Source organism: Balearica regulorum, chromosome 1 (genome assembly GCF_011004875.1).
Source record: "Balearica regulorum gibbericeps isolate bBalReg1 chromosome 1, bBalReg1.pri, whole genome shotgun sequence".
NCBI lineage: Eukaryota > Metazoa > Chordata > Aves > Gruiformes > Gruidae > Balearica > Balearica regulorum.
This window is the reverse complement of record NC_046184.1, coordinates 68,363,703-68,376,700: the sequence shown is the minus strand read 5'-3', so window position 1 is coordinate 68,376,700 and position 12,998 is coordinate 68,363,703. Positions and strand designations below refer to the sequence as shown.

The window sequence follows — 12,998 nt, the reverse complement described above, 5'->3', positions numbered from 1 at the left end:
ACTTCAGATATTAAGAGGCAACTTAAGTCTTCTTTTCCACACCCCATGGCTTAGCTCCTTCTGATGAATACCAGCCCAGCTCCAGGATAATGCAGAATTACTTTCAAGCAGTTCAACTGATAAGTATATGCTCTAGCTCATAAATCTGCTCCTAGGGGCAAGTTAGAAATCCCTCCAAGACAGAGTCCAGACTGTGGCTGTGTTCGTATCTCCCTGCTTCCATATCTAGCTTATATTTGGTGATTTGCTCTCTGCCCAGCAAGACGTATGTGTGAGACAGAGATAGACAAACACAGACAGTTGGAATGTGTCTTACTGTATGAAGAAGAGGAAGAGAAAGAGAGTATGGCTATGGATGAAATAAATGAGTGTCCATGTGAAGGGGAGGGAATAGGAGGGTGGAAGAATACTATTGGGGCTGGAAGAAATGGATTGCACATGCTGTTAAGAAGGGGCTGTAATTTTTTTGCCAGAGATGTTAACATTTTCTTGACTGCTTGCCAAGGCTGGTATATGCACAAAGTATGGAGAGAAAGAGACATTTTGTGAGAGAGAAATTGAGCACACGTTCATTCACGGGTGTGAGCAGAGGAACTAATGGTCAGGGATCTAATGCCTGACTGTACGCCTCTGGGTCTGCAGCCCTGAGCCTATTTCTGCTTCCCAAGTTCTCTTGCTTTCTGGGAAGACAAGACTTGCCGTTGGAATACGGGCATGATATATTCAGACTGCACTCATCATGCAAATCTGCTTTTGAGAGGTAGTGAGAAGACATGTTTGCTTCCACAGATTTTTCACTGCTTTCAGCATCTCATTCTTCTCTCTGTTTGTAAGGGCTTCTGCTTTTATGGACATCACCACAAGTTTGAAAGCCTTTAATTAAGACAAAAATACTTCTAGCCAAGGCATGCAGCCTAGAAAGGACTATTTCTAGAAATCTGTAGCTTAGAAAATTTTCTTTTTGACTGCATGGTAATGTACACAGAGGATATTCTACAAGATAATTGATTAAATTCTGTGTTTTGTATTTGTAACCAAGTGGCAGATTTTGCCTCGAGTCCCAGAGTAAATCCACTGACTTGGGTGCAGTTAGCCGTGATTTATGCTGGTGGGAAAGAGTTCACTATCTGGGCAGTATAGTTCATAACGAGGCACGGTGGCTGCCTTTGCTACTCAGAAGGGTTGGTTGCCAAATGTCTGACAAAGTCTTTCTGGAAGTGCAGATGGTAGAAATGACAGCCTGGAATTAACTCGCTCTTTGCTATAAAGTTTGCAATTTGTTATCAACTCCTCTGACTGTTTACTAATCCCTGACCACCAGACTCTCAGAGAGCTGATAATGTTTTGATGTCCGGCGTGTGCGTGCAGAGGCTCAGCCCGAGCGTTTTGCTGATGATGTACACGCTACTGGGCTGCTCTGAACTTCTCAATACTGCTGCAGCTGCGTTGCTTCCAAGCAAATTAAGTGGCAGTAGGCTTAAGCATAATCTCTGTCATAGGTCTTGTCTCTGTGCAGAAGTTAGGAGATTTTAAAGTGGCTTCTTTTCATTTAGCCTGTGCCAAGAAACTGATTTAAGACGGTCTGTGCAGGGGACTTGTGCCAATTTAGCAGAGTTAAAAAATACAGCATGGTGCACGTGATGAAGTTAACCCAGAGCAAGGCAAACTGCAGATGGCTGTGAAAGACTCAAACAGAAATGCAACTTCTGTGAGTGACGTAGCTCATACTGCCAGTGACAAAAGCACCCCTGAAGGGACTAAACCCGGTGCCCTTCCCACTGCTTACCTCCAGAGGCACGGGCTGCTCCTCTGAGTGCCACCAAGGCATAGTTCGGCCCATCCCATATCTTCCAAGCCGATGGTCTCATTCTCCCGCTCCCTGCACCCCATCCTTCACACCACTGTTTTTTATATTGCTTTAACTCCATCTGCTTTGATGACGCTACACCAGGAAGCTGGAGCTAGTGAAGGATGTCATTTTTTATGAGGGACAGGGCAAAAATGAGGACCCGGATGAAGTCTCTGCTATGTCAAGACCCTTTGACACTCCTGACATGAGCAATATGTCAAAGTCTTGCAAGCAGTTGTGCCCAAAAAATGTGCCCCAAAGCAGTTGTGCCCCAAAAGTCACCTCTGTGGTCATTACAGCTGTTCTTCTGAGTAAGAACTGGCACAGTTTGTCTCCGACAGACAAGCCCTGGTCACCCAGTGCTGCAAATCCAGGGGTAACTCAGCGGGACTTTGATGGTTTGTGGCTGAGGGACCAATGCCTGGTCTTGCCACAAGCATGTCCCTAAGAGGGTCTGTCCTTGGCGGTAGTTTGGCCACCTGATTCAGAGTTTGGAGCTGTTTTCCCAGCTACTGCTACAGTGAATTAAGGCTGAAGGAAAGGGCCCCCACTCTGCTCCTCACACTCCTTTAGTCCATCAGGGACTTCACTGGCTGGAATACAGGTACCGGCTTTGGAGCTGGTCTGAGCCAGAAAGCGTTGCAGCTTCTCTCCTTACAGCATAAACAGGGATATTCCGCATGTTTCATCAGAAGCATCTAAGCCCTTGAAATTCATCTCAGTAATAGGGTCTTCTACTGCTTGTCCCAAATGTCCTCAGGACTGTTCGTCCCTGTGACAGGTACTAGTCAGAGGCGTTCTCCGTTTGCAAAAACAGAAGAGGCTTTTCCATGCTTCTGCAGTGTGGGGTTTGCACAGAGGGACAGCAAACAGTGGCAGAGCACAGGCAGGCAGCTCCTGGCCCGCGGCAGAGTTGCTGCCGGACCCTGAAATGATGAGTTTACTTGATTAATTTCTTGTGAATCCAGGGTGAATTCAGAACAAGGCATCATGCTGAAATCAAGCCCTGTGTGCTTTTGGATCTGTGCAAAATGAACCTAACCATGATACCAAACGGCGGGTCACGCTGTCTGGGAGGATTTAAGCAGGAGGCTGCCTTGTGAGTGGCATTTTCAGAAAGCTGAGAAGAAAAGCACAAGGCACAACTACAGGGGACTCTGGCCTGCAGGGTGGTGTTTGAGTCCCCATCGTATTCACCTGGGGAAGGCATTAGAGAGGAGATTGGGCTGCAGCACCTGGCTCTTAATGGATGTCTTGTGTTGCTGGATTGCCGTGACAGAGAGAAAAATCAGAGGATATCATCTGGCTTTTCTCTCTCTCAAGTAATCCACATTGTTTAGATGGCAAGCTCCCCGGGGTGGTGCCTGCCTCTTTCTGTGTGCTCCGGCAGTGTCAGGGAAGATGAGACCATAGCTCTCAGTAAGGGTTTTATAGTGATGCAAATTACCCATCAGCATCATGGATGCCCTCTTGCTGCCTTCTTACCATACATTTACTGATTAAAACCCCTGTTGCTGCATTTTTCTATAAAACTTCAGTGCCGCTGCTGCAAGGGATAAGCCGGTCGTCCTCCACATCGGAAGGACTCTGTTCTCTGTCCGTCCCCTCGGCAGGGCTGCCTGCAGCCACTGTGTGGGTAGAGGGCTGTGGAGCGAGTCTTTTGTGCTCAGACCCAAAGCTGATGTAGAAACCATTTCTCATACTTGTTGTTGGCTGAGCTGCAACCACCTCTCCCCTAGCAACAAAGCCTCGCATTTCCATCGGTGACATTCCCCCGTGTCTTACAGAGGCAGGAGCTGGCTTTGCTATCTCCAACTGCAGACAATAATTGCCAGAAGGGCCCAAAGCAGTAGTTTCAGGCAAGGCAGACTTTGCGGAACTCCTAGAAAGGATGCCCTTGCTTCTCGAGGGAGGCTCAGTAAGGCGGTTCAGCTCCCCCTCATCCCCAAATTAGTTTGGGAGTCCCACAGAGTGTGACTGATGAGTGATGGAGCAGCTGCTCCCTGCCTCTGCGGCGGATGGCTCCCTCCAGGAGCCAGCGCCACTCGTTAGCCGTGTCTCTGCGGGTCCTCGAGAGCCGTCGTCTGCTTCCCTGTGGTCTCAGGCCAGATCTGTTTGCTGGCGATGTTCTCTTTTTAATGTGACATGTATTCAACCTCTCGAACTACCTGCTGTGGGCTCACTCTGAAATGTCAGAGGGCTCAGGAAGGATCAGCAGCTGAAGGAGAACCCCACCACGGACACACAGGGTCTCAGGAGGGGCAGATCCCTCAGCACGGGCACTGAGGACCAGACCAGTCACAATTCTGAATGTTTAAAAAAGTGCACAAGCCAGGCCTGGGTTAGGCAGAAGGGACTTTATTAAAACCACTGGTTTGGTAGATCCTCCTCTCCTTCGAACACAGGGGTACCAGTGCCCAAATGCCCCTGCATAACTGGCCACAGGAGTCCTTGGGGTGCTGCGACTGCTGCGGCCCCACGGCTGCGGCTTCTGCAGGGCAGGGTCCAGCCTCACCTGGCGAGGCGAGTGGGAATATCGGGCACATTTCTCACATAGGCCGGTTTTCCCACACCACCTAGTGGGAGCAGGGATCACTGCCTGGCTGCTTTCTGCAGCATCTCCTTCCTCTTCTGCTCTGGTAGGCACCTGCTCTTGGACACTGTCGGGGGGGGGACAGGCTGCTACTGCAACATACATCACTAGTTTTAAATGCTTCCATCTCAGTGCAGACCACTCCTATATGATCCTCTGCCCTTCATTCCTCACTGTGTCTCCTTACCATCGCAGCTCACAAGCACAAGAAGCACGACACCTTGCAGCCCTGCGACACCGAGTACCCCGTTTTCGTGTACGAGCCGGCCATCAAGGAGACCAACGGACTGATCGACTGCGGAGATTGCCAAAAGTAAGCATTGCAACTTCCCTTTCATTTGGGGGCTCCCCAGGTTGTGATGGCACACAAGCCTTGTCACGGAGCCCATCGGCGACGGCAACAACCTGAGAAGAGTCGCGTGCCGCTGTGCCCATCGCGTGGCCACCACCACATCCGCAGCTCTGCCCACAGAGCAGAGCTAAACAGCCACGCTGGACAACGAGGAGGTGAAATGACCGAGTTACAACATACTAGTAAAGGGGAGGAAAAAAAAATAAATTAAACCATCTGTTAATAAGCAGAGGTGGCTGTAGAACAAGGGAAAGAGCATTTAAAAATAGGTATATCTTTCCATTCCACAGATTTCAGAAAGGAACTTTCTCTGTTTTTTCACATTTCTGGCAAAAGTTTTCTCCTTAGAAATTTTTCCTTTTTGCAACGCTTTCGGCTTTCCTTTTCCTTTTTTTATTTTCCCTCTTTTCTGTTTTTCTACAGAAAAAAAAAAAGGGTGGGAGGGAAGAAGTGTTAAACTGAAAGAAATGAAAACACAGGTCCACTTTTTTATTTTCCATTTTCATTTTAAGAGAATGAACATCCAATATAACAGAAAAGTCATTGTGAAAAGAGGCCATTTTCAGCCGTTGCATAGCACCATCAGCAATCGCATACGGAAAGGCGCCAGAAGGATGAATTTCCACTGGTCCAGCTTTTCCTAATGTGAGGCATCCAAACAGATCTGACTGGAATCCCTCTTTTCAAAAAAAAAACCCCAATCCTACCTAGTCTGACTTCAGTCTTGGACCAACTGCAGGAAAGACTTAAAGGTTAGGAAAACAGCCTGCACTAGTCAGCACGGCATTAGGAAAACCAGGCCTTGCCAAACATTGTTTTAGAAGAAGAGATTGCAGATTTGGTGACAACAACGTATTGTGTAGGTGCAATAAGCTCCAGTGAATAAGCTGAGTGCCTCCGGGTCCTGGGGACATCTCTTGTGCATCTTTTAATTTCAGGAGAGACACGTGCCCCGACGCAGGCTCTGTGGAGCATCAGCCAGTGGTCCACAGGGGCATGCAGGCTTTCCCCGTCACAAGCCCAGGTGATTCCCGGTGGAGCGAGGATAGGCTGGGCAAAAAGTTGGCTTGCAGATTGGTGTGTGAGGGACCTCTATCCTGGTTACTGAAGTTGTGCATGGGTTAAAAATCTGCTTGTCAAAGTTCCCAAAGCAGTCATCAGCCAGGAATACTAATGAAATGGTTGCTTGCTGCAGTATGTGACATTCAACACCTCTGAACGTGAATACAGAAATCCCTGGAGGCTAGAAGGCAGAGAGACTAGGTGGTGAATAAGCAGGGGGGCAGGGCGGTCCTCTGGTGCAGTCAGGTTGGTCGGTGCAGTGGGCGCATCCTCACAAACTTGTATGTCCAATCCAGAAGCCCTCCCCTTGGCTGGGAGGTGGTTAGCAGGACCAGGAGCGCACAGAGCCACGTACCAGCTGCAGCATTGCAGCCCTGCCACCAGCGCAGGCCCGCTGTCCGTGGCCTTCCCCATGCCCAGCAGCCCCAGCCCAGCCTGCAGGCTCCTTGCCAGGGCTGTACGGCCTCCGGTGCCCGGCGGCAGCAGCACAGCCTGCGGGCAGGCAGCGGAGCACTGGCCGCAGCCTCCGCACTGGCAGAGGGCAGGCAATGCCTGCAGGGCATCGGGGGGGGGGGGTGGCACATGCTGGTGAGCTGCCCAGACACATGCAGCGCCTTGCGTCATGCGTACGCTTGGACACGCACGCCACCACCCCCTGCCACACCCGTGCTTGCCCAGAGGTGCTGCAGACACGCACCTGCCGTCGTGCAAACCCACAGTCACAGACGCGTGCAGCCTCGTGAGCGCAGCGACATGGCTGAGCTGCCCACGCACGTGCATGTGCACGCACACTCATGCACAAAACTCTGCACACAGCTGAAACACGTGCCTGCCCTCATCCGCTCTGCCCATGCAAGCCCTCCGCCGCCTCCACAACCAGGTGGTGGTGCTTCCGTGAGCCCTCACGTGCACGTCCTCGGGCAAATGCTTACATCTAGACACATCCTCACCGGCACGTGCCCGTGCTTGTCACTGGACCTTTCTGTAGTCTGCTTGTCCGATGGGGAGGGGAAGAGACAGGTGAACTTGTGGCCGCAAAGTGAAACTGCATGTTTTTTGTGGCAGTAGGCAAGACCAAGCACGAGTTGGTCAGTCCCATCACACCAACGTAATGTACAATGCTACTGTGATCCTCCATTTCTTGCTCCAGTAACATGAAATTTAGCAAAACTCTGCCACTTGCAGGACCGCGCAGTACATACACGCTTCTGTTGTAGAAGCATATGCATAGCTACGCATTGACTGGGCATTGGCACGCCTGTGGGTGAAACCAGGCCTTCTCAGGTGTCATCTGCTGTGATGTGCTGCCCCTTTGGGGAGGGCTTGCATTGGGTTTTGGGTGTTGGTTGGTATTTTTGGTTGCTTGCTTGCTTGGGGGTTGGGTTTGATTTTCGCTTTTGTGCCTAGTGTGGAGTTGTAAATCTGAGCCAGTTCAGAGCTTCCTGAGGACAAAAAGGTGTGATAACACCACCTCTCCCATGTGCACAGCTGCTCGCTCTGTCTCTCCTGCTTCCTGCTGACATCCCATTTCCGACGATACCTGTTTTCTTTGGATCTCTTTGCAGTGGGCCAGGTGGTGCTGGGGCAGCTGCTCTGGCGCTGCAGCGGGAGGGATGTGCTTTCTCCCGCCCGATCTTTTCTTCACAGGATGTTCGTGGCGCAGCAGATCACCAGCAGTAACCTCCTGCTCCTCGTCACGGATGCTGCCTGTGACTGCAGTGTCTTCCCACCTGTCCTGCTGGATGTGAAAGAGGTTAAATATATCCTTCCACGTGCAGCAGGGATGCACGGCTCCTCAGGCCCTTTCAGCTCCGTGTTTGGTGGGGCAGAAGACCTGCTCCCATGGCAATTACCACAGGGGCGGAGGGTATGACCTGACCTGTGGGACAGCCAGGGAGAGAGACACGGAGTGGGCAGGGTTGAGGTATGGTGGAGAAGAGGTGACAGTCCTGCCCTCCAGCCCCCCAAGAGGAAGCCAGCCTCAACCGGCCAGGCTGTCAGGTGTGCTGTATGAGGGTGGGACAGGCCAGGAGAAAGGGTCAGTGGTGGGGTGAGCACAGCTGGGCTCGCTCCCCGACACTGCTCCCAGGTGCTTCTGTAACCCATCCCTGCTGGTCCTCATGTTGTGCTCCTCGCAAGGGCAGTGACATGGTACAGCTTGCCACCATGCAGCTGAGCCCTCTCCTTGCACTTTGGCCACTTTCGGCTGCCTGTTGTTCCTTGCCATCTTATAGCACTTGGAGATGTCTCCAGCCCATGCGGGGTGACCTGCCCTTCCCTTGTCCTCCTCGCTCTGTCTCCCAGACTGTGCAGTTACACCTAGATGACCTGCATCAGGGCCCCATGGGTCTGTGTGGCGCTTGTCCCCCTTTTCCCTGCCTGCCACTGCTAGTGTCCTTAACAGCCTTGCACATAACGCTTCAGTGAAGTGTGAACGGATGCGCTCCCAGAAGCTGAGGCGGCGGCCAGACACGTGCCATGCGTTTCACCCCGAGGTACCCCGGGGCAGCGCGGGAGGGATGGAGAGCACACAGCTGGGTTTCATCATGAGCGTGCCTGTGCCCATGCACACGTCTCCTCTTGCACCCCTGTGTGGTGTACATCACGTGCCCATCCCACTGGCTGGCCCCAGACACAGCTGTGTGACTCCCCAAGGGGCTTCCTAGCAGGAGGACGGTCACGCCAGTGACACCTGGGAAGAGGCTTCAGCTCAGACATCACAGGGTTGCTGGGTTTCTTCTGGGGGTTCACCTGCTGGAAGAGCCCCGATTGCAACCTGGGCTTGGTGTGGCAGCAGGCAGCTCTCCGGCTGCCAGGGCTTTGGTCCAGACGCCTTGGCACAGTGTGCGAGGTAGCCCAGCTGCCTCTCCCTGCCCCATGGAGCCAGGAGCAGGCACAGCGACGCACTCACGGGCAGGGGACTCTGGAAGGAGCTACAGGAGGGATGTGCAGGCAGGAGCTGATCCTGCTGCAACCTCCAAAGCTGAGGGATGGGTTTCAGGGTACAGGGCAGGGCATGGCAAAAGCCAAGGAGCTAAGCGGCTTCTTAGCTCACAGGTGGCTGCGATGGCCCATGGGCATCAAACCAGTCCCTTCCTCTGCCCCTAGTGAGCCTTCCTTTTGGCCACAGGCATTGCTCCCCCATCCAATGGCGAGGGGTTGGTTCCCTTCCTTCCGCCAGCTGCCACCCTGGCAGTAAGCAAGCTGACGCCTTCTATCCCATCTCCCAGGAAAATGCCCAAGACTGCGGTGGTGCTGCTGAAGTCTCCATCTCGCCGATGCTGCGCTTCCTGCCCCTGGCACTGCTCCTGCGGTGACGCTGCCTGCAACGATGACGCTGCCTGCAACGCGCTTATGTGGCAGAGACCCAGGAGGACAGGGCTGCTGCTGGCTGGAGCAGTGGAAGGGGAGGAGGTGGGGGCACAGGCCGTTCTGGGACACCCACGGTGACTCCCTGGGGACATGAGGTGTTAACGATGCAGCGCCGCATGTCCTGCATCCTTCACCGCAAGGTCCAGTGTGGTGCCGACAGTGGAAGCTGCTCCTGCCTCAAAAGTCTGCAGCAAAAGGCCTGTGCGAGGACCAGCAGGGTCGGCTCCCGGCACACCACCTGCTGAGCTGCTCCTTCCGGCCATTGTCTCACAGCTGGGGCTGCCACGGTCCTCGGCATGGCTTGGATTTCACTGTCACCCTGCCTCCCTTGGATCCAGTTTGGGGCGGTTTGCCTCAGGAGGCAGAGGGCTCAGTGGTGCACATCTGGTCTTAGGAGAGCAGGAGGGGCAGGGGATGCCTTCTGCCTGTCCCTCAGTGGGAGCCACCAGGATTTTGAGCTCCTGGGACTGGAGCAGCCCAGGCACAGCCCTGCCAGCAGCACGTCCTGGTCTTGGAGGTGGTCTTCGACCAGGCTCTCAGGGGCAGGACACGGCGCCTAACCTGAACTGCACTACTATAACATGCAACCGGACGATGGGAAGTAGCATGGCTTGACTAGTTAGCTGCAGCTACATCAGCTCTGCCAAGGAGACCTCTCCTAACACTGCTAGCACACCATCCAGATTCTTGTCTAGATGTGGACTTACCTCGGGGAAGGGGTCATGTATGACCCACCAAAAGAGGTGGGAGGGGTGTTCCCTGCTGCTTTCACTGCAGAAGCAGCTAAGAAATGGGCACTTTTCACCTCGGAGCAGCACTGCCCTGTTGGTTGAAGCTGCTCTTGGATGTCCTGGGGCGAGCAGTCCCCTGCCCTGAGCCTGGCCTCCCCAGCTGGTGGGCACAGGCCATTTCTTACAGAGCTTTACAGACAATGGGTGGAGAGCACCTATTTTTCCTTTTTTTTTTTTTTTGTATGAACTGCTCCATACCATCTCGTTTAAAACAAATATATGGCATATTTTAAATAGATACTTAGGCTTCATCATGTCATGCTTGGTGCTAGTCACAGCCTTACACTACAGCCCAGAAACTCCTCTCCCCACTGAACCCATGGGGACAGGGTGCAGGTGGAAGGACTATAAATGCAGCTGTGGTGGCCTGGCCATCAGGGATCTGCCTGCAGCTCCTGGGGATGCCAACGAGTGCTCCTGGTCACTGCGCCGCTGTTTTTACCGGAGCTATGGGAAGATGAGCCTCCGGCCGTGCAGCGCACGCTATGAACCAGCCAGCTGCACCACACAGCCCATGGCTCTCTGTCACCTCTGAGGCAGGGTGGGGGTCCTGGCATCAGCGGGGTACATGTTGGGGTGGGGATGCTACAGCCAATGGCTAGATGGAAACAGGGTCTTACCTTGAGCTCTGCACAGTCCCCATCTGTATCCACACCAGCACCCGTGGGTACACCATGGTGGCACCGAGGGAGCAGGCTAGCAGGCCAGCAAGGCAGCACCTTGCCTTGGCCTCCTCTGCCCGGTGGGCCAGGTCAGGAGCCCCCTGTGCCTCTCCGGGCCCCCTGAAATCTGCCACCTCCTGCAGGGCAAGTGCCCACTCCCTCCTCACTCACTGCCTGACGAGCAGTGCTGCCTGCCGAGCGATGCTGCCCGTGCTGGCCACGTGGAGCTGCGGGGCTCCTCGCTGAGCCCCCCCAAGCCACCCGCTCTTGCAGCCACTGCCGCTGGGGTTAGACCCATGAGCAGCTGCTGCACAGGGCAGTTTTATGGGAAAGAGCTTTATCCCCATGCGAGCAGGAGCCCACAAATGCACCCCAGGCGTGCTAGGGTCAGTACGGCCGCTGCCCCCCCCTGCCACCGATGTCACCCAACACTAAGGGGACCGTACTGGTCACAACCATGTCCTCATGGAGACCTTTCAGGATGTTACAGCTCCTGCTGTGGTGGGTTCTGCCTTGCTGGAGGCAGTGTTACAGCAAAGAGGAGAGGAACAACTGCAGTACTAGAAGTAAATCTGGAGGTGGAGATGGTTTCCAGGCTTCAGATGCAGTGACCTTATCAGAGCAAGAAGCAGCCGAGGAAGACGAAGGCAGCGTGGAGGGAAAAGAGGCCGCTGTCAAGGCCGAGGAGTCAGGAGCCACTCGCAGATGGAGGAGCCACCAGCTCAGGGCATCCCCCACCAGCTGGCACAGCTCCCTGCGCCTGCCCGCGGTGCCTGCCCTCCTGGGGCAGTGCTCTCAAGGGTGACCTCCCTGTCAGAAAGGATTAGTGGTCCCATCTCCACTCTGCTTAAAACAGATACACAAATACACATTGCCCTGCCGCATACAAGCCATGTTTTATTTCAGGTGCATTAATCCGCAATAAACATGGGTCTGTGAAGAGCCTGGCAGTGAGACAGTGAAGATGTGAATTACGCCCACCTTAGCTGCTACAGCGAGTTTGTGCATAGGTTGTAACTGGAGGGAATAGGACAGGGGTAACTGGATTATTTCTTAAAGCAAAAAATAAGGTTTGCCCTGACTTAAAACCTGAGCACACACTGGAAACTGGGCTGTAGAGCCATGCACTCCGTTTGCACACCACAGCGTCAAGCTGCTGCAGTGAGCAGCAGGAGGATGGACATCTCCCTCCTTGCAGCCAGCGCTGGGGCGCATCCGGCTAAAGCAAAAGGCGCCATGCACAGAGCTGCCGGTGCTGCCGTGCCAGGGCTTCCCCAGGCAGCCGCTGGGCAGCGCGAGCTGGGCTGTGGGCACGGCTGGCAGGTTTGGCTGGGCCCTGCCGGGGCAGGCAGCGGATGCCCAGCACTCGGCCTCAGCCTGCACTGCCCCAGTCCCACAGGTCGCATCCTGCTCCACCAGCCCACGCTGCCTCCTCCAGAGCTCACCAGCTGCCCCCCTGGTGCCTCCGTGCGCCGCAGCAAACAGCTCCCCTCCCAGCCACGCTGCACGGCCTGAGCTGGGGATGGGGGGTGAAACCGGATGGCAACTAATAGTCAGGAGATGCTCTGGGGCATCTGTACAGGAGAGTGGTCCCTGTGAGGGGGTGAGGGCAAAGCATGGCCCCACAGCTGAGTGGGGCAGCGCTGGGGGGTGCCCCGCTCCTTCGGCACAGCTCCCCAGCCTCTGGCTGCAGGGGCATGGGGGGAAGGCGTCTCCTTGTGCCCCTCATGGGGCTGCACTGCCTGCTCCCACTGTGCCCCCACACTTGCACTCAGTGCTTCATAGGGATGTCCTAGACACCCCTCCTCATCCAGGTCCTCTGTGGGAGGCTGGAGGAGACCCCAGGGTCCCCGGGAAGCTCCAGCAGCACCTTTGGGCAGTGCCAGGCACCCTCTGGGGGCACTCCTTGCTGCTGGGAGTGTGATTTATAGATTTATAGAATCACTCCCAGGCTCACTGCAGGGAGGGAGGAAGAGGGGACCTTCCCTGCCCCCCCCCCCCCCAGCTGCCCTCGAAACCCTGGTGGGTACGCTTGGCCACAGCAGCTCCTGGGGGCCCATGCCGTTGCTCCCTGGGGGTGGCAGCACATTCACACTGCAGCACCCAGTTTTACTCCTGCTTCTGGACACGAGGTTTGCCTTAAGCCATTTATTAGGAAGCAAACACAGCCCTTTTCTTCCCACAGTGCTGCTGATCCACAGGGGGATAAGCCGCACCCAGGTATGGTTTTTTAGCTTTGGAAGGCAAATGGCTGGCTTGTTTTTTGCCAGCAAAGCAGACCCCAAGCACACCTACCCATTTCTGGTCTCCAGCATGG

The 12,998-nt window shown here is 54.5% G+C and overlaps 1 protein-coding gene and 1 pseudogene across 1 annotated transcript in view; one reads left to right on the top strand and one right to left on the bottom strand.

Annotated features, from left to right (window-relative positions):
* Positions 1-10,230, top strand: part of CACNA2D4 (calcium voltage-gated channel auxiliary subunit alpha2delta 4) — a 130,569-nt gene extending 120,339 nt beyond the window's left edge. Inside the window, exons 37-40 of the mRNA XM_075756756.1 lie at positions 4,638-4,755; positions 7,504-7,616; positions 8,269-8,351; positions 9,087-10,230. Coding sequence (XP_075612871.1) covers positions 4,638-4,755; positions 7,504-7,616; positions 8,269-8,351; positions 9,087-9,173 — 401 coding nt within the window. The 3' untranslated portion in view covers positions 9,174-10,230. The remainder of the gene's footprint in view (positions 1-4,637; positions 4,756-7,503; positions 7,617-8,268; positions 8,352-9,086) is intronic.
* Positions 4-1,828, bottom strand: LOC104639683 (uncharacterized; annotated as a pseudogene).
* Positions 10,231-12,998: the final 2,768 nt, after the last annotated feature.